Source organism: Pelodiscus sinensis, chromosome 4, assembly GCF_052426305.1.
Source record: "Pelodiscus sinensis isolate ZL-2025 chromosome 4, ASM5242630v1, whole genome shotgun sequence".
Classification (NCBI taxonomy): domain Eukaryota; kingdom Metazoa; phylum Chordata; order Testudines; family Trionychidae; genus Pelodiscus; species Pelodiscus sinensis.
Genome location: NC_143055.1, coordinates 59,507,042 through 59,527,976, shown reverse-complemented (window position 1 = coordinate 59,527,976; position 20,935 = coordinate 59,507,042). Strand labels below are relative to the sequence as shown.

The 20,935-nt window shown below is 45.3% G+C and overlaps 1 protein-coding gene across 3 annotated transcripts; it reads right to left on the bottom strand.

The window, feature by feature from the left end:
• Nucleotides 1-297: 297 nt before the first annotated feature.
• CCDC110 (coiled-coil domain containing 110) lies at nt 298-20,898 on the bottom strand. Of its 3 annotated transcripts, XM_075930321.2 has the most exons (6): nt 20,738-20,898; nt 20,554-20,658; nt 15,457-15,509; nt 14,736-14,801; nt 5,164-5,274; nt 298-2,979 (listed from the first exon to the last, which is right to left on the bottom strand). In XM_075930321.2, exons 1-6 carry the CDS (start codon nt 20,757-20,759, stop codon nt 823-825), a joined length of 2,514 nt encoding a protein of 837 aa, XP_075786436.2. In that variant the 5' UTR covers nt 20,760-20,898; the 3' UTR covers nt 298-822. The 3 variants fall into 3 exon arrangements, with proteins under 3 accessions (XP_075786436.2, XP_075786439.2, XP_006128534.4); XM_075930324.2 differs by lacking the exon at nt 15,457-15,509 and having other exon boundaries at nt 20,738-20,770; XM_006128472.5 differs by lacking the exons at nt 15,457-15,509; nt 20,554-20,658 and having other exon boundaries at nt 20,721-20,898.
• Between the last annotated feature and the right edge of the window lie 37 nt (nt 20,899-20,935).

The window sequence follows — 20,935 nt, the reverse complement described above, 5'->3', positions numbered from 1 at the left end:
AGTCTCACCTCTTCTGCCTTAGTCCCCCTTCCACTCGCTTTACCCAACGGCCCAGCATTCTGTCAGCCCTTTTGGGGGCAGATCCTCAACTGGGGTCAATTCTGATAGCCCCACTGATATCTGCAGAGCTGTAACAATTTGCATCTACTGAGGACCTGCGCATATGAATCTATAAAATACAGCCAAAGTTCAAGTGTTCAAAAAAGCATATGGGAAATTTTACATTAGGAAAATTGAACAAAAAAAGACCATTTGTTGAAGTAACAACTGAAAACTGAAATAACTGAACAGCAGAACTTTTAATCAGTTTAAAAGAGAATGTTTATTACAATTTCTCTGAAGCAAGAGACTCTTGCAGTTTAACTGGAATTGCCTGGAAAAAAAAGACAGTTTTCTTTTAAGAGAAATAGTATTTCTTTAAAAACAGCAGGAGTAATTCATTTTAAGAGACACTTCAGGACAACTGAAAAAACCTGAAGCACAATGTATAACTCTCAGGGTTCCAGAGCTCATTACAGTACACGAAAAATTTCCTATGCCTTCAGTAGGCTTTGGACCAGGCTCTCTCTGAGATTTTGTTTTATGATAATAAAAATGGTGTCTGTACTATGTAGAATCTCTTTTTCAGAAACAAAAAATTCTTAAATTAAGCTACCAAGACTTAAACTGCCTCAGCTTTCACCCCCCCCCCCTGCAAAAAAAAAAAATCCTCTTGAGTTTTCCTAAGTAGAGAAGTCAAACTAATGTACAACTTGGCAATGGCTTTGGTAAGTAATTTACTTTAAAAGTTGGTTGGTGGTGCTGAAACTGAGTAAATTAAAATTAAAACAACACCTGTGCAGTAAAATGTTGTGAAATACAGCACATACCTTGTGGAATGCATTTTAAAGCTGTATATCTATAATCAGAAATTTCTTCACAAATTTCAGTGCAATATTTTTCCTTCTGGTTGCCTGAAATGTAACTGTGTTTATGCTGCTCATTGACCAAAACAGTAATTTGATCCCTTAGATTAACATAATCCTTATGGAGATGGCGAAGTTCAAACTGCAATACATCTCTTTCATTTTCTATAGTCCGCAGTTGGTTTTCCATAAGTAAATGGTCTTCATTCAATCTTCTGATGTTACTTTCATATTTGGAAGTATCTTGTTTACTTTCCTGCAGTTCCTTTTTAAGAAGCTGATTGTCCTTTGTGATATTTGCCACCACTGTTGATAAATTCTCACATTCACTGTTCATATTCAATAACTTAGTCTTTAAAATATCCCTTTCTGCTTTTATATTTTGAAGTTCAGTCAAGAATTTCTCTTCTATATAAGCTTTATCTGACTGGACCCTCTCAAGCTCCTTCTGCAACATTTGTCTAGCATTAGCACATTCTTGCAATGTCATTTCAAGATCAAGATTTTTGTCTTTAAGTGACTGTATTATGTGACAAAGAGTCTCCTGTTCAGATTTTGTTTCATTTTCTTTTTCTTTCAGTTGCTGTATTTGAATCTGATTTTTTTCAAATTCTTTTTCAAGAGAGTTCTTTTCTTTTGCAAGTTGGGACATTTTTATTTCTAGTTTCTGATTTGTTTCTTGCAACACTGAAGATTCCTTTTGCAAAGATTCTAGTTCCATAAAGAGCCTATCCTTTTCACTGGTAACAGTAATCGTTATTTCTTGTGCTTTCTGGTTATTAATTTTGAAGTCATCTAGTGCTTGCTTCATACATTGGTTTTCAGTACAGAGTTGATTTTTTTCTCCCTCAATAATTTTCTTTTGGTCTTGAAGTTCTTTGCATTTCTTTAACAATTTTTTCACTTCTTTAATACATTCTTTGCTATCTCCTTCTGATTTAACTAACCTAACTTGCATGCTTTTCTTTTCTTCAACAACATTCTTAATTTGCTTCTCATATTGTGAATTTCTGTCTCTCAGAGACCTTATGATAACAGTAAGAGGTTTCATTTTTGACTTGAGCGCTACATTTTCACTCTCAAGTTCCATTACTTTTTTTTGCAAGTGTTTGGAATCTTTCAGGGAATTTTGTAACTCTTCCATTTTTGCAGGGGACTCATCAGCTGTGATTTCACAGAAATTCTGATTTCCAAGTTTTAGTATCCTTTGCTGTTCTTTTTCTTTCTGTAGTTTCTCTGTGTTATCAAGCATTAGTAATTTATCTTTTACTGTTTTAGAAAAGGCATTTAATTGGAACATGCCAACACCATCGGTACTATACAATTCTTTGTTTTTGTTCTTGCTTTCCATTTCTGTCTGTGTACTGCATGTAGTTATATAAGCAGAATTCGGAGAGTTGTTACATTCAGAGTCTTTGTTAAATTCTTGACCAAGATTCAGATTTTTTCCTTTAAGGGAAACCAGAGAAACATGCGAATTGTCTACTGATTTCTCGGGCTCTGAATTTTCCCTCGATTTTAAGTCCATGTGTAATTTCACTCTAGATAAAAAAGTAGATTTTTCTTTTTCTGACATATCATCAAAAACAACATTTTGATTACAGGAAACATTCTGACATTTAAATGCATGTTCTAGGTCCCGTTTGTGAGACTTTTGACATTCTTGTTTCAATGGCTTGATAGAATAGCTAAGGTTGTCTATTAGGTTACGTTCATCACTGTATTTGAGAAGAGGCACACAAGATTCAGAGTCATCCAAACTTACTTTCTCATGAGAAGGTACCATACTTTGAGGCTCCAAATCAATACAAGGTAGAAAACATTCAGATTTGGCATAATCCTTCAATTTGCAATCATTTTTTACAATCATAGTTTTGTTTTCAATTGGTTCTACTGAGTTTTCAATCTTTCCAGTTGCTATAGTTTTTAATGAAATCTGATTTGAAATATTTACATCACTGACCACATTTCCAAAGATATTATTAGGATTTGTTTCCACAGATTGAATGGTACAATGTTTCTTATCAAGATGAAATTTCTTCCTAGACAATGGTGTTTCTGGACTCCTTGTAGACTACAAAAAACAATAACAATCATACTGGCTATAATTTTTCACAACACTCGAGGCAGAAGACAACAAATTCGTTGTAAAATCTATGAATCATGCAATATTGCTAGAAATTTTATCTGCCAACAAAATCTATTTGTCTAACATGAGGAAAGACATATTCAGACTGTTAATCTTTCCATTAAAATCTTAAAGAGCAGATCAGAATACTTCAACAAATTTAAGAAATTGTATTATGAGTCCCATTTCATTTGTCAGTTTTCTGTTTTCTTCTGGAGGCATAAAATTTAACTATTTTTCAAGAAAGCAAAGTATTCTATCAGTTATGGAAAGGCACACTGTTTTAGAAAAGGATCTGTTTAAAAGCACATGGAGTCAATAAATCTTTTTATTGTCTTCACTGGGCCCTGCATGAGGCCCAATGTGTTGACTCAACATGTTGAGTCCTATCGGAACATTTGCAGCAGGGGAAAGACAAGCTAATGGGCAAATCTTACACAGTTAGGGTTGCCAGGTATCCAGTATTGAACCGGACAGTCCAGTATTTTTTGCCTCCTGCCCAGTAAAAAAAAAAATCAGAAAATACCGGACACCTAAAATGTCCAGTATTTTCTGATTTTTTTTTCCCAGCGAGGAGGTGAAAATCCTGGACTGTCCGGCTCAATACAGAGGCAGCTTGGCAACCCAGAGGGGCGGGGATTACTAATCTCCCACCCAACCAAGGCAGCTAAAATCCCTGCAGGCGGGGAGGCCTGGGAGCAGCCTGGGGCTAAACCCTCCTCCTGCAGCCTGGGGGTACCGGGACACCACTCCTGGGGGGTCACTCTTACCTGCCCCCCCATGTGCTGCCTGCCCTAGGGCAGAGGCTGGGCCAAGCAGGGCCTGGCCAGGCTGGGGGTGCAGGCTGGGACAGGCTCCTGAGAAGCAGCGGGATTGGCCCTGCTGGAGATTCCCCCTCCCAGCTGCAGCCTGGGCTCTGGGGCACCGCAGCAGCCCCCGCTGGAGCATGGTCCCAGAGTCTCCATGAGCAGCAGCGATGAGTTGCTTCCTGCAGCTAAGCCGGAGCCAGCGATCAGAGGGGACAGCGGGACTCCTAGCTGTGGCTACTGTCCTCAGCGCCTCCTGGGTCCAAGCGAGCGCAGGGCAGGGAAGGGGAAACTCTGCCCGGGGTTGGAGCAGTTCCCAGCCAGGGGACAGGTTGGCCGAATTTTTGGTGGTGCCTAGAATGGGTCCAAGACTGCCCCCCCAACCTGCCTAAGGCTCTGGGAGGGAGTTTGGGGGCAGGATCTGGGCTGAGACAGGGGACTGGGATGGGAATTTTGGGGTTCAGGCTCTGGGAGCTTGGGGGATTTTCAGCAAAGACAGTGTACTCATAAAAATATATTTAACCCCCCCATATATTTAACTGGAACCCTCCCCCCCCCACACACCTGCTCTAAAGACTAATTAAATTTGTTTTGCATGATCACTCAGCCCCAAGAGTAGTTAAGCAAAAAAAAAAAAAAGGACCCGAGAGTTAAGCAAGCTCAAACACTGTAGCCCCTTTAAAAACCGCATAGTGAGGCGTCTCTCCCCCGTGCCCGCCCCCTTTTTTTTGCCCAACAAACTTTTTCCTGGCGTGGGTTTGTTTGGTATTTTTTCTGAAACCGTCTGGCAGCCCTATACACAATTAGCCTACTCAATTTAATTGGACAACTTATGTAAGGCAAGCAGAACTTTGTGCTAAATCCATATTTAAAAGATGTTGCTTACTCAGCACTTCACAGGAATGAGACTGACTGTGCCAAACACACATAGAATTCCCATCACATTCAATAGGAGCTGTCCCACTTAATACAAATTCACATCTTTAGCATAGTTTGGAGGCCCTTGTTGAAGTCTTGTTTAAAGTAAAAAAGGAACTGAGCTTTAACCATATTGGGAGACAAGCTTGTTATAACTAGGTCCCACAACATGACTGTTTTTGTAGTCTTCAATTAATGTTCTTTTAAGATAGAATTATGATGGACTTGTACTATAAATAAGACCATTATATATGTTAGAAAGGAAATTACTGTGGGCACATTTTGTGCCCAGAATTTTTCTTTGCTTTGATTACATTTTGCAAAAAACATACAGTTCTCAGAAACAGAAATCCAATAAAATATTGTAATGTGCAATTCAGTAGTAAGTAAGTATTAAGAAACATACCATAGCTATATCAGGTGGTGAGCTTGTCTTCAGAAGCTTGTCTGGACTGCACTGTGGGGTTTTGACATCAATTATATTTTTATTCAGTATCTCACTGATTTCAGATTGTACCTGAAAAAGATATTTGGAGAATGTTACTTTTTGAAAGATATCTACAGAAAACAGCATAGAACCTATAATCACAGAAATATAGGACTGGAAGAGACATAGATAGGTCATCTTACCCAGTCCACTGCATGGAGGCATGATTAAATATTATCAAAACGGGGATTACTCAACCTGGGGCTCAGAACCAGGTTGCCAGAATGTTTCAAAGGGTTGTATGGCAGCTCCTGTGCCATGAGGCTGGCTGGGTTTGCCTCCCTGGTTCAGGCACTGCAACCTCTGGGGTCTTAGCACCTATGCGGGTTAGCTCAATTTCATAATAATGAGAACGCCTGAAGTGGAGAGGCAAGCCCAGTCAGATTCACAGCACTGTAGCTATAGAGCCGCTCCTGTGGGGTTAGTGCCGAGCAGAACCCCAGGGCCTCCAATCCCAAACTTGTTTCTGGGTGTGATATTCTGTACTTCAAAATATCACCCTGGAACCTCCGTATTCACCATTGTCATTATTATAATGACAATCATTATAATTATTACATGTTTTGTATAAGCTATGTCTTATGAGCTATCCTTTTAAAAGGGATGGAGGGGCAGGGAAATGAACTTGCATTGGCCAGGCTTCTGACCAGTGCAAGACAGTATAGTTCTGGGATACAAGATGGGGGAGCTGGGAGGAACTGGCTAGAATATCTCTATTGTTGGTTTATGAATGTCTGGCAGGTGGATATCTGTATAAGTGCAGCACCTGTAAGAGGCCAGTAGCTTGGGAACAGCATTGAAGAATGAGAGGGATATTCCAGGATAGCGGGACAGAGACCTCAGGGATCTCACAGTTCAGGTTGTACCCAGGAACCCCATCACAGTGGACCTCCCTATATAATTTGTTCCAGTGAGTGACTACCCTTACAGTGGAGTTTTCCCTAATATCTAACTTAAATCTCCCTTACTGCAATTTAAGCCTATTACTTCTTATCCTGTCCTCAATGATTAAGAAGTTATCGCCTCCCCTTTATAGCAACCTTTTATGTACTTAAAAAAAAAGAAGCTACTCACCCTGTGAAGTAACGATTGTTCTTCGAGATGTGGCCCATGGGTGCTCCATTCTAGGTGTTGGGTCCCATCCCGGCGCCACGGCTTGGAGATTTTTCATAGCTGTGCTCCACTGGCTTGCGCATGCGTGCTTCCCCAGGATAGCATTCACACCTTTGATCAGCTGCGCGCGAGCCGGCAACCGTCAGTTCCTCTCACCCGCTCATCTGGAAGAAAAAATAAAGAACAATTCCGGAGAGGGGAGGAAGGGTGGGTCATGGAGCACCCACGGGGCACATCTCGAAGAACAATCGTTACTTCACAGGGTGAGTAACTTTTTTTTCTTCTTTGAGTGGCCCCGTGGGTGCTCCACTCTAGGTGACTCCGGAGCAGCATCCAGAACAGAATTAGAGCGCTCCGGAATCAAGACTACCAGCACGATTAAGTACTGCTGTAGCCACAGAAGAGTCTGAAGCAAACTGATCGACTAGAGCATAGTGCTTCATAAAAGTCACATTAGAAGACCATGTTGCCGCTCTGCAAATGTCATGAAAGGACACTCTACTCAGAAAGGCCGTAGTAGTAGCAACTGCCCTAGTTGAATGAGCCCTCAGAAGAGAAGGGAGAGGCTTCCCTCATAGTGAATGGCACATGGATATACATGAAACTATCAGTCTTGAAATACGCTGAGAAGTTAGAGGCTGTTCTTTTGAATGGTGCGCTAATGATACCAGCAAACAGTCTGTTTTCCTAAAACCCCGCATTCTGTCAATGTAAAACACTAAGGATCTTCTCTCATCCAACGTATGCAACTGCGCTGCTTGCGTTGAGGTATGGGGTTTTGGAAAGAAACATGGTAAAACTACTGGCTCATTTATGTGGAATTCAGAAGAAACTTTCGGGATAAACGCCGAATGGGTCCTTAATGTCACCGAGTCTTTAGAAAAAACTCTAGAGGGAGGTGAGGCCATAAAAGCTGCTATCTCACTCACTCTGCGAGTCGAAGTGAGGGCTAGGAGGAATAGAAGTTTGACAGTAAGTAAGTATAATTTCACTGTAGCCAAGGACTCAAAGGGAGGACGAGTCAACGTTTCTAGGACTAGATCCAAATTCCATAAAGGCGGAGGAGGCCTCTGCGGGAGATGGAGATTCGAGAGCTCCTTCAGAAATCTTTTTGTAGTAGGGTGAGCGAACAAGGAAACAACCCCATCCTTTTGATGGAATGCATTAATTGCCACCAAGTGTACTCGTAGAGATGCAACTGCCAGGCCGTTGTTATGCAGCTGCAAGAGGTATTCCAATATACAAAGTAGGGTTGTGAAACGAGGGTTTACATTGTTATCTGCACACCGTGCTTGGAATTTGGACCACTTAGCCATATAAGTAGTTTGTGTAGACTGTTTTCTACTATGCATCAACACTTGCTTGACTCGCTGAGAACAGGATTGCTTGGAGTCGGTAAACCAACAAGCACCCATACTGTGAGGAGCAGAACTTTGGGTCTCAGATGACTGAGAGATCTGTTGCCCTGGGTCAATACATTCGGAAGAGAAGGCAGAGGATACGGCACTCTCACTGACATCTGGTGGAGCACTGAGAACCAAGGCTGACGAGCCCATGCCGGGGCTAGGAGGATCACCCGGGCTTTGTCTGTGTTGATTTTTTCGAGAACCTCGAAATTAAGACTACTGGGGGAAAGGCATACAGTAACAACCTCCCCCAGTGGAGAAGAAAGGCATCCCCCAGCGAGTGACGTCCTATTCCGGCTCTTGAACAATAGGCGGGACATTTCGAATTGAGTTCTGTTGTGAATAAATCTATCGCCGGAAATCTCTATCGAGCAAAGATACGAGTCCCCATGTCCATCCGAACCTCCCACTCATGGTCGTGTGGAAAACGTCTGCTGAGAGAGTCCGCTATTAAGTTGTCGACACCTAGAAGATACGAAGCTGTTAGAACGGTGTTGTTGCTGATACACAAATTCCATAAACGGATGCTCTCTGAGCAAAGAGAATGGGATCGAACACCTCCTTGTTTGTTGATATAACATGAGGCATGCCGCACCGCTCTCAACTCGAGCACATTGATATGCAGTAGCATTTCTTGTGTTGACCAGCGACCCTGGACCGTGAGATTGCCCATGTGAGCTCCCCAACCCGTCAAGGAGGCATCTGTGGTTATTTCTGTTGTAGGTTGCGGGTGATGAAATGGAACGCCCGTGAGAAGATTGGCTGGGTTGGCCCACCACTGTAGGGACTCCCGGACATACTGTGGCACCACTATCAACCTGTGAACACTGTGTTTCGCCGGAATGTAAACCGTGGCTAACCAGTGCTGGAGGCAACGAAAACGTAACCTTGCATTGCGCACTACAATAGTGGCAGCAGCCATATGCCCCAACAGCTGTAGACAGAAGTGTGTGGGAATTGTTGGAGCATGCACCACGGTGTGTACCAGGTCTTTGATTACCATAAAACGTTCCGTTGGTAAATATGCTCGCGCCATGGTTGAATTGAGTCGTCCACCTATGAAAACAAGGTTTTGGGATGGAACTAGTGACGACTTCTTTACGTTTATGAGAAGGCCCAGAGCAGCAAATTTGTCGGATACTGTCCAAACCATATGGTTTTCCATATACGTTGTGCCCCTGAGGAGACAATCGTCCAAATAGGGGAATATTGTCACCCCCGGTCTGTGCAGGTGGGCCGCGACCACTGCTAATGTTTTGGTGAAAACTCTGGGAGCACATGCTAGTCCAAATGGCAGAACCCTGTACTGATAGTGCTCATCCCCCAATTGGAAGTGAAGAAAAAGCCTGTGAGCCACGTGAATCGCTACGTGGAAATAGGCGTCCCGCAAGTCGAGGACTGCAAACCAATCCCTTTTGTTCAATGACAGAATAATAGTTGATAAGGTTACCATCTCGAAACAATGCTTTCGAAGGTGCCGGTTTAGCTTTCGAAGGTCTAGAATGGGTCTCCAGCCTCCCAACTTCTTTGGTGTGAGAAAATATCGGGAATAAAAGCCTTTTCCCCAGAACTGTTTGGGAACTCTCTCTATCGCCCCGATGGTGAGCAAACGTTGAACTTCTTGCTTCAGCAGTTGCTCGTGAGAGGGGTCCCTGAAGAGGGACGGGGTAGGGGGTGTGGTAGGGGGAATAGAGAAAAAGGAGATGGAGGGGCCGGACTGTACTACCTCTAGCACCCATCTGTCCGTGGTGATGTCGGACCACTGATGATAAAATGATCATAGGCGATGGTGAAAAAGATGAAGAGTTTCGTTTTCCGTGTTGATTATGGGGGGTTGGCTTGCATCCTTGACAAGCAAGTCAAATCTGCTGCTTAGTCGATGATTGATTGGTCAAATGGCTCTGTTGTGGTTGCTTGTGCTGAGGGCGTTGCCTAGGACGCTGGTTGTCGAAGGGACGTGCTTGCTGTCTAGAAAAATTAAAATCGTATCTCCATTGGTAAGGGAAATAACGTCTATGTTTGAAGGAAGGTGTGTACATCCGAAGTGTATGTAGAGTGGTGCATGGGTCTTTTCCCAAGTGAAGGACTTCATCGGTGTTTGCCGCAAAGAGCTTAAGCTTGTCAAACGGTAGATCCTCAACCTTGTTTTGCATCTCCCTTGGAGCCCCTGCTGATGAAAGCCATGATGATCTCCTCATGGCAATACCTGTAGCAGTGACTTGAGCCGCTGTGTCAGCCACATCCATGGCAATCTGTAGTGCAGTGCTACATGATGCGTACCCTTCTTGTACTATTGCTTTCAGGAGTGGTTTCTTGTTGTCTGGGAGATGGTGAAGTAATTCTGCTAGTTTTGAATAATTATCGAAATTATGGTTCGATAGATGTGCAGAATAGTTTGCAATGCATAGTAGCAGTGTGGCTGAAGAGTAGACTTTGCTACCAAAAATATCTAATTTTTTATTGTCCTTGTCCGGAAGCGTATTTTTGTACTGTGGCGCCTTACTCCTACTACCAACGAGTTAGGCTGGGGGTGATTGAATAAAAAGTCCAATCCTTTCACCGGTACAAAACATTTTTGTCGGCATTTTTACTCGTAGGTATAACTGATGTTGGGGTTTGCCATATCTCATCCGCCACTTCCATGATCGCGTCATCAATCGGTAACACGACCTTTGCACGTTGTGGGCGGAGATTTTTCAAGAGACGGTGCCTTTTAACCGGAACATCCGCCAGCTGTATTTCCTGCGTGCCTGCCACTCGTTTGAAGAGATCCTGAAAGTGTTTCAGATCATCCGGTGGAGAGATGTCACCTGGGCATATCGCCTCATCCGGGGAAGACGAGGAGCAGTCTGCTGGAGAAGTTTCCGGTTTAGGGTCTTCTGCTTCAGACAACTGTCCCTCTTCCGGTTCGGATTGGTCTAGCTGAATCGTTGGACTCTTAGCTGGAGAAAGTGAGTCTAGGTGTTGTGATCGGAGAGGTAAGTATTCTGCTATTGTGGTTGGCAGATGCAGGAAGATCCCCTACACGATGATGGTGTATGGTCACGCTGGGGACGATTGTCATACGATCTATGATAGCGCTCATAATACCACTCAGAACGTGACGGGGAGGAGTGTCGAGGTGAGCGTGCACTACCATGTTGGATATAATACACGCGACATGGAGAGCGTCTAACAGACCCGTATCTTGAAAATCGTGAACAGGACCAACGTGCCTCTAAATACACTGCGCCCCTATAATTACACTGGCTGTACGTGATCCTTGAAGGAGAAACATTATAGTCACAATAGCGACCATGCCTTCCTGGTGAAACAGCTGGAGAAAAAGACCTGTCCCTATAATGGGTCTTTGACAATGACTTCCTAGGTATTGAAGCCTCATCCATCCCCACAGCTACAGGGGAGCCAGGCACCGAGTGGAAATGAAGCGGTGCCGGGGAAATCAGCTGTTGCTGCGCTGATGCCGGTGCCAGTAGAATGCCTGGTGCCGGGATTAACAACGGTGCCGAGTCTGAGGCATTGAAGTGTTCTGCCTCCGATACTGGTGCCAGAGGGGATGGTGCCATTACCATCATTGGGGCCGGTGAGGCAGGTGCCGTTACAGCCGGTGCCGCTGAAGCTGGTGCCGAGCGGCTGGTCAATTGCGGCACCGGCGCCTCCGTCAATTTCAGGGAGCGCGCAGCTGAAGCTGGTGCAGATTTGCTGGCCAGCTGCGGCACAGCTCCCAATGTCGGCGCCAAAGCCACTCTCACTCTGGGCAGTGGGGGCTTTCTCATGCCAGCCCCAGTAAGTTGTCCGGACCCCCCGGGGGTCACCTTGGAAGTCCCTGCCAATGTTGTGGCTGCCGCAGGTAGAGAGTGTGTTGGGGATGGCTTTGATGTTTTTGAGACAGCCGGTCCCGGAGAAGCCGCTCTCCTCTTACGCTCAGGGTTTTTGTGGCTGCAGGAAGGATCGGGTCAGGCTGCAATGCCTTGCCAAACATTAACATCCTTGTCTTCATCTCCCGCTCCCTCGGGGCTCTTGAGGTTAGCTTGCGACAATGGGTGCACTTTTTGGGGACATGAGCTTCCCCCAGGCACCTGATACAAGTATCATAGCCATCAGCCGTTGGCATGGCTTCACGGCACACTGAGCATTTTTTAAAGCCAGTTGATCCAGGCATTAACAGCACAGTTAGAGAAACTGAATGCCTGTGTAATCCTAGTTGTGGGTAGTCAATTTCACCACTTTAGCGCTTTGCTGCAGCGCTTCTCAAAGAAAAGCGGTTTTGAGAGAAAAACTTTTTTTTTCTTTTTGAACAGAACAACAAGTAATAGGAACACGACTAACACTAAACTTTAACTATTTACAGACAGAAAACTATCTAAAAACATCGCTGAAGAAAGAGTTCAGGGAGCTCTGACCGCGACCTGAGGTAGTTGAGAGGAACTGACGGTTGCTGGCTCACGCGCGGCTGATCAAAGGCGCGAACATTATCCTGGGGAAGCACGCATGTGTGAGCCGGTGGAGCACGGCTATGAAAAGTCTCCGAGCCGTGGCGCCGGGACGGGACCTGACACCTAGAATGGAGCACCCACGGGGCCACTTGAAGAAGAACTATCATGTTCCCTCTCCATCTTCTCTTCTCCAGACTAGATCTTTAATCATTTTTATTGCTCTTCTCTGTATTTTCTCCAATTTGCCTACATCTTTGCTGAAATGTGGTGCCCAGAACTAGATACAACACTCCAGCTGATGCCTTATTAGTGCTGAGTAGGGTGGAAGAATTACTTCTCGTGTTTTATTTACAACATCATTGCTAATACACTCCAGAATTATGCAAAAATTGAACATTAGTATTACATTGTTGACTCATATTTAGTTTGTGATCCACTACAACCTTCAAATCCTTTCCTACAGTATTCGCTCATAGACAGTCATTTTCCATTTTGTATTTGTACAGTTGGTTATTCCTTCCTAAGCACAGTACTTTGCATTTGTCTTGAATTTCATCCTATTTATTTCAGGTAATTTCTCCAGTGCATCAAGTTCATTTTGAATTCTAATCCTGTCCTCTGAAGTCTTGTGCAATCCTTCCAGCTTAGTATCATCAAACTTTAGAAATGTACTCTTCATGCCATTATCCCAATTATTTATAAAGATTTTGAACAGAATCACACTAGGGATGTAATAGTACAGTTGATTAACTGATTATCTAATAAGCAAAAGCTTATAGGTTAATGCTAACGATCAGTGTTTCTGAAAGTGTGGCACCATGGCCACGGAGCGGCTCCCCTTGGCTGCAAAGGACGAAATGGAGACAATGGGAGCTCCATGGAGCCAGTAAATAAACAAACCAGGGTGGCCGCCAGTTAATGTGTTTCTCAAAGTGATTTCATGTCACACTTTCAGAAACTCTGCTATAGACTACACACATTTCCCCCCCGCCCCCCTTGGACAGGGGCTGTTGCCACCCTGTGCTGCTGCCTCTGATACAGAGGCAGCAGCACAGGGTGACAGGCAGCCGGTCCACAAGGGGAGCTGTTATTTAAATCTGCTCTCCTCATGGACCAGCTCCCACCTGGCATCCTGTGCGGAGTGGGCAGGGGACTCCTTGGGAGTGGAGATGGAGTGCACTGGCTGCCATCCCCGCTCCTGTGGACTACAGAGTAGTTAACTAACTGCTAAGAATTAATGAGGTTACTCAACTATTCAATTAGCCAATATTTAACATCCCTAAATCAGACCCAGGACAGATTTTTGTGGAATCCCACTTGATATGCTCTTCCAATTTGATTGTAAAGCATGACTACTCTCTGAAAGTGTTTTTCCCATCAGATGTGCACAGTTCACCCACCTTATAATAATCTATGCAATATTTCTCTAGTTTCTTTATGAGAAGTCATCTAAGACAGTATCTAAAGTCTTACTAATGGTGAGATCTATCACTGCTTCTGCTTCCATTTATCTACAAAGCTTGTCTCGCTGTCAGAGAAGGATATTAAGTTGGCTTGATATGATTTATTTTTGACAATTCATGCTGTGTTACTTATCACCTTTCCACATATGTAGAAATTATTTCATTTTCACAGTTGATAAAGAATTACTCTCTCTAAATTAAAACATGAGTTGATGGGTAAGCTCATCTTTTCACCACGCATATAGGAATGCAAGGCAGAGGTAGGGATTACTGGTTCCACTGTCAACCACGATATATAAACTTAAGTATTTGCTCAGCTCTTTGAAGCATCATGATCTTATTTCTTTTACACTAGGAAGTGAGTTGAAAAAGGGCATAACACTGTTCCTGAAATGGTAGCCTAACATTTTCGGAGAAGTGGTGTTTAAAACCCTCGGCCAAATTCTGCTCTTTCTTAGACTGATTAGGAGTAACTCCTTTGAAGTCAGTGGAGCTCTTTCATATTTAAACAATAGTGAGAGAAATATTCGGCTCCTTCTCTTTTTTTTAAATTCAACCCTTTTCTCCTTGAAACACTGCCTGTTTTGAGGTCCTCCTCGTACTGTAATGCAGTTTAAGAACCTAGACAGAATGTATACAACAGACCACCTTATGAATAATTGTATTATATGTTGAGTAGCAGAAAAAGCACACATTTAACAAACAGAGTAATCTAAAAAAGCTTTAATAAGCTAATTAACATCTTCTTTTAAACTGCATATAATAAAAATAGAATCTTATTTTATACGATAAAATATATTTCAGCTACTGGCAATACCAACAGTTTAAATGGTCATGTCTATTAATGTAATATGAATTAGGAAATTCATTTTTAGATAATCAGCATAACCTTTGATTTTTAATACAGAATAAAGTATTAGAAGAGTGATTGGTTTGTTTTATCGGGTTTTGTGCAAAATAAAGTTGTTTGGTCTGAAACTTTAGTTAAGATACCAGATCAGTCTTAAAAAGTTAGTTTAGGAGATTGTTGGGTTTTTCCTTTTATTTTAGGAATATTTAACTTCTGCTCTTACCATGTTAACATTCAGCAGAGTCTGTTGCCGAAGTGCCTGAAATGATTTCAGCTGTTGTTGAAGGATCTAAATTTGTAAAATGAATAGAAAGCTGAGAGGTTTGTACAGATTGACATGTCAGCACATTTCTTTGTATTATACTTGCATTTTCCCTTTCAGTTCTAGATTGCCAGTTTGGACCATTTCTCACTGATTAGCTAGAGAAAAGTTGTACTGTCCAAAGGCTATTTAGTGGCTTTTCTGAAATTAATTGGGAGTTTCCAACATCTTTCTATTCAGACTCATTTGCAAAAAGAACTCCTGTGTGACCAAATCTGAATTGGATCATAAGCATTCACAAATACAATGAATTCATGAACTAGAAGAATAAGTATCATTATTGGGTAAAATGTTTCTAATCTGCACACAGTTTGTTTAGGAAGTGTGTTCCCAACTAGTGGAAGAAGGGCAAACAGGAGATAAACGATATTATATGGACGTAGTCAAATAACAGAACAAAAAAACATACAAAACTTGTTTATCATTAAAGGAAAAAATTGCAGCTGAAAAGGTATTTAGTGGCAAACTACATAGCCTCAGACTACATCAGCAAATTGGTCTTCTTGCTGGAAACTTTAGTACTATATACAGTTATGGATGTACTGAAACAATCAGTTTACAGTTATCAAGCTTCAAAATCCTGTGATGTTTTGTGCTAATAATTTGGATCAAATTAGCATACTTTTAGTGCTGATTGCGGTTGAATTTGACCTTCTTTTCCTGAGGTATAATTATCTGAAAAATAAAAGCATCAAACCCTACAGTTACAGTCAGAGCCATCCCTGGGGGAGTGCAGGGCATGGGACAAATCAGCCTGTGTTTCTAATTGGATTGGGGATATACCCCTCTTGCTCTGCCCAGGACCTTCCCCCACTCCACCCCAGCCACCAATGGCCCCTTCTCACCTTGCTTCTTCCCACCTCATCCTACCCTATCCTGCCTCTTTCACGCATCTTCCTGTCCTCTTCCCCAAAATGCGCTGCTCCCTCACTCCTCCCTCTCCCCCCTGCACCTCCTGACACTGCGATACAGCTGCTCCATGGCATGTGATAAGCACTGAGAGAAACAGGAAACGCTGATCCATGGGGCCTCCTGAAAGGTAGGAAGTACTGGGAGAGGCGGAGTGAGACATTGATAGGGGACTGCCTGGTGGGTGCTGAGTACCCACCTTTTTTTTCCCTATGGGCGTTCCAGCCCTGTAGTACCCACAGAGTTGGTGCCTATGGCTGCTGCTATCAGAGACTGAGCCCTGCACGACACACGCACACTGAAGCATGGAGCCAAAGCACAGGGCTGAAGCTGTTGCTTCAATTTCCTGTACCCAAGAGACAGCTCTGGTCATTTTAGAGTTTGTGCATCCATCCATCCATCCGTGAGTCCATTTGTTCAAGAACTCCTCCTAAAGGGTAAGAGCTAGGACCCCCAAATTCAGTATACAGCTTCCTCTTATCACACCTTAAAGAAGGTGCGGGTTTTGGTTGTGAGAGGATGTGAATGGAATGCAATTGTTTTGCGTCAAATGGAAAGTGAGGGGTGTGATAGGAGGGGCAGATGTACTCATGAATGACCACGGGGAGCAGCAAGTGCCCCAGTCCTGAGGAGTAGCTGCAGGCTGGGAACACTGTCTCCACCACCCCACTGGATGCTGCACGGCCCCCACCGTGCTGGGCTACTCCCTAAGCCACTGTATTGCGTGGTCCCCACCACTCCCAGGCCAGCATGGCCTCTCCCCCGCCTCCAGCAGCTGTGCTGACACCCCATGTAGCCCCTACTGCTCTGGGCCAGCGCTGGACCCGGGCGATGATGAATGAGTCTTCTAGTGGTATGTATAATTCACAGCCAGAAACCTTAAATGTCTAGTCAGAGAATAAAGAGACAGAAAGAGAGAGAAATCAACTTTGCACTGGAGCTCGAACTGGGGAGGGAAAGGCTTGTTCCTTCACTATTCAGGACCTGAGAACGGTGTTGCCAGCTCTTATGATTTTGTCTTCAGTCTCATGATAATTATTATTTTCTTTAAAGCCCTGGCTCATGGTGTCAAGTGGATATGTGATTTCATCCATCATGCTTAAAGAAAGAGTTTCTAACCCCCTTAACTATGGACAAAGCTTCAAAAGGTAACCCTATTGTACTCTAAAGGCCCAATAAAGCAGAAGTAAAATAAAAAGCACCATATTTATTATTTTTATATAAGCTCATGATTTTGTATAAGCCTGACTCATGATTTTTGAATATTTGGGGTAGGCAATATTGGTGTTAGCTAATCCTGAGGGATCCTTCATTCTACTGCATATGGCCAAGTTGAGCACTAGAAACCAGAATGAAGTGGGGCCCAAAACTTTAGTTTTAACCTGGGGATTGTGTCTTTGGCTCCCTTGCCTGTTTCGCTCTGGTCCAGTGGTTTTCAACCTCTGCTCCATAGAGCCCTGAGGGTCTGCAGATGTCCGTACTTCCATTTGAAAATTAAAAAAGATTAACAACCATTGCTCTAGTTCATGAGGAATGTCACTTCAAAACATGCTCCTCAGAACATGGCTAACTTACCACTCACTTTTTATTTGCCCCTAAACACCTTGAATTCCTCTAGTCTTTCAGCGCAAGCACCTGTTAATTTGCAAGGAATTTAAGCTTTCATTACAAAAAATAATTCTAGGTTCGAGAATGACTGTGGGTATCCAGACAGTTTGGAAAACTAACAAGGAAGTGTGAATTGCTCTTATTCATCTCATTGAGGTGTTAGCTCTAGGACTGTAAAATCCTGATTAATCAGTTAACCTGCTAACAGTTAGGTTAACCGAACATTTAACAGGTTAATTGACTAAGTGGGCTCCCTGTCCCAGGGAGGCTCCCAGCCCCAGCGTTGCTGTGCCTCTCAGCTCTGTTGGGGCAGCCCTCTGCCTGCAGAAGGCCATGGGTCAGGGGCTGCTCCCGAACACCAGTTAACTGGTATCCGGTAAGCATCACGCAGTAAATGAGGGTGACACTTACCAGGTAATCAGTTAACCATTCACATCTCTAGTCAGGGCCGGCCTTAGGCTGATTCGACCGATTTGGGCCCCACACCTAAGGGGGCCCCGTGCCGCTGAACCTGGAAGTGTGTCGGGCCATGGGAGGCGAGTTAATATTCAGAGCTGGGGGCCCTGCTCCAGCAATATGTGGAGCTAGGTCTCTCTCCTGGCTCTGCCTCGAGTGGGTCCCAGCCCCCCCCAGTCACCATGCCCACGCATCCTCCTACCCCGGCCCCGGATCATCCCTGCTGTGTGCAGCTTTCAGTGCGGCTTCCCCTCGCCAGCACACGCTGCTGCCATGCGTGGCATTTCAGGTGGGTGGGGAGGATGCCCTGGCGTGACATGACGTCATGGCCTGGGACTTTAAAACTCTTTGGGGCCACATTGCATTGTGTGGCCTAGTTCTGAATTTGGAATCGGGGGCCTGAGCACAGACTCCAGCCCTGCAAAGTGGAAGGCAGAAGGTAGGGGAGGGAGAAAATTAGGGGGGGGGGAAGGGGCTTGTGCAGGGGGGAGGGACTTGTGGGAAGAGGGAGGGAAGGGGCTTGTGTGGAGGGGGAGGAGGAAGAAAGGGGAAGGCACCAAGAAATAGGGTGGAGGAGAGACAAATGCCAAGGGGCCAAGTGCAGACAAAAGGAAAAGGGCAGGAGGGGAGGTGTCAGTGGGAGGGAGGACAGGGTGATGCTGAGGGAGGAGAGGAGAGGGGAAGGGCATTGGGGACTAGAGGGGGGAGGGGAAGGTACTGGGAGAAGGCGTGAAAGAAGGGGTGGGCATGAGAAAGGTGGGGATGGAGCAAGTCATGTATGAGGGCACAGAGGGGCAGGAGGGAAACAGGGCAGAGAGTGGTGAGGGGGTGGGCATCAGGGAAAAAGAGGGCAAAGGGGGCAGGGGCAGTAAGGGAAGGGGGAGGCACTAGGAGGGTTCAGGGCTAAGGGAAGATGCAGGGGGATTCTGGGGTGAAGCAGAAGGGCAGAGACCTGCAGGGGAGGGACCAGCACCAGAGGACAGAAGCAGGAAAGGTGTGTAGAGGGAGGTGTTAGAAGAGGGGATGAGGAGGGGTATCTCACTTGATCAGAGTGGGGCTACTGGAGGAGTAGGCACAGGGGGGAGAGAAGGGTTGGTGGCGGGGGGCAGGTCGCAGGAGGGCTAAGGGTAGTGAGAAGGGCAGGAGTCAGGACAGCAGAGGAGAGTGAGGAGTTGGGAGGCAGTAGGCACCAGGGGAGCTGATGGTGCAACAGGAGGAGACATGGCAGGAGAGAGAAAAGGTAAAGGTTTATAAAATATTTATTAATAACTTGGGTGTCACAGTGGCACATCCAAACAAGCCACATGAACTCAGTACAGGTGCACAACACAAAATCCATTCTGCTTATGGGAGGAAACTCTTAGGCTATATCTAGACTTCTTGTGCAAGAACATCTTGCGCAAAGGTTCTTGTGTAAGACTTCTTGCACAAGAACACGTCCACACTGCCACGTGCGAGCTGTGATTTTGCGCAAGAGCATCCATGGCAGTGTGGATGCTCTCTTGAGCAAGAAAGCTCCAATGGCCGTTTTAGCCATAGGGATTTCATGTGCAAGAAATCCGTGCTGAGCATCTACACTGCCCTCTTGTGCAAGAGAGCTTTCACCTGTCAGAAAAGAGCGCAGCTCTTGCGCAAGACACCCTCTCTTACCACGCCATATTGTAAATTTCCTTGCACAAGTGCAGGCGGGCAGTGTGGCTGCTCTGTGGGTTCTTGCACAAGAACGGCTGTACTTGTGCAAGAAGCTGCGAGTGTAGACATAGCCTTAGAGGGAACACTTCCCCCAGTCTCTCTGCCGCCGGGTTAATGTCACACACACTGGGTTAATGCAATTGCAGGATAGTTGCATGAGGGAGGTTTGGTGGGGGCAAAACTAATCCCTGTTGGTAGGAGGATGGTGGGAAAAGTCCTTTGAGAGGGGTGACATGACCCCTTTTACTTCTGGTCACGTGTCCATCTTGCCCCAAGAGTGTTACCTCCAGAGGCCTGGTTAACGTGGGTCAGGGGGTGTGGCTAATGTGGGTCAGGTAGTGTGGCTAACGGGGGTTGGGGAGTAGTTAATGGGGGGGGCACCACCAAAAATTATACAAATCTGCTGGCCCCGGAGGAGGAGTGCGTCGGCTGTGAGGTGTGAGTTTAGCGCGAGGTTTTCCTGTGCCGTGGGAGGGTGTGAAGGTGTGTGTTGGTGGGGGGATTGTGTTTTTTTTTTTTGCTCAACCAAAATTGCTGTGGGGCCCCATCAAAATTGTTTGAATTGGGCCCCGCACTTCCTAAAGCCGGCCCTGTCTCTAGTTAACTCTGAAGATCAGTCATGGCAACACTGTTAACCATTTCACTGCTTCCCATTTTGCAAGAAACACCCAGTGATCATGGGATCTTAGACAGAGCTGCATCGCTATAGTCCCATGACATTACTTCTTTGCACATCCTCTGCTGCAGGAGGTGCTCCTGGCCTCTTCTCCACCAGCATGGTTTTGCTGGCACCCAGGTCTGTTCATTACACAGGGACCTCTCTGTTTCATTACACAGGCTGCCACATGTTCCCAGGTTGGGGGATTGATCCCCATTTACCCCGAAAAGCCATGAATAAATGTGTGGTGTTAGAGCAATGACGTCACGCCAGGCGGTACTGATGACATGACGTCACATGGCACGGCACGGGTGCAATGGCGTCACTGCACAGCATGGTGCTTCCCGGGGTAGGTGCCAATGCGACTCTGCGTTTTGGGTCAGAGAGGAATTTTACCCGATCCTGCCTCCTCGCAGCTGGCCTGAGCTTTGGAGACCGACGGCGGAAGGGAGTCCGTCTCCTGGCCCCTGCTCTCGCCGCTGCGGTCCCCGCCCTCCTTCCCTGAAACACAAACAGAATCAATCGCTATAATTGAGACCGCCTGAGCCGTTCCCTGATCTGACCTGGGCGTGTGACTCACTGTATCCACCGCCTTGTCTCATCTTCTCTTGCGCCCGCCCGCCCGCACTCGCCTCTTCAAACTGCACCAAACTGCCCAATCTATTCTGCCTTCCGCCAGTGGTTTGCGTTGCCAGGTAACGATACTCCCGGACCGGAAGCGGCAGCGGCCTAAGGCAGGCAGCCGCTGTTCCGTTCTCCTGATGCACGCGCGCCCCCT

Excerpts from the sequence above, each read along its gene's own strand:
- CCDC110 (XM_075930321.2), bottom strand. The coding sequence starts at position 20,759 with ATGAGACAAGGCGGTGGATACA. Across the intron at positions 15,510-20,553 it reads CTGCGAGGAGGCAGGATCGG|ATAATTATACCTCAGGAAAA; the intron begins GTAAAATTCCTC and ends TTTATTTTTCAG. Across the intron at positions 14,802-15,456 it reads AACCGCAATCAGCACTAAAA|ATCCTTCAACAACAGCTGAA; the intron begins GTATGCTAATTT and ends TTACAAATTTAG.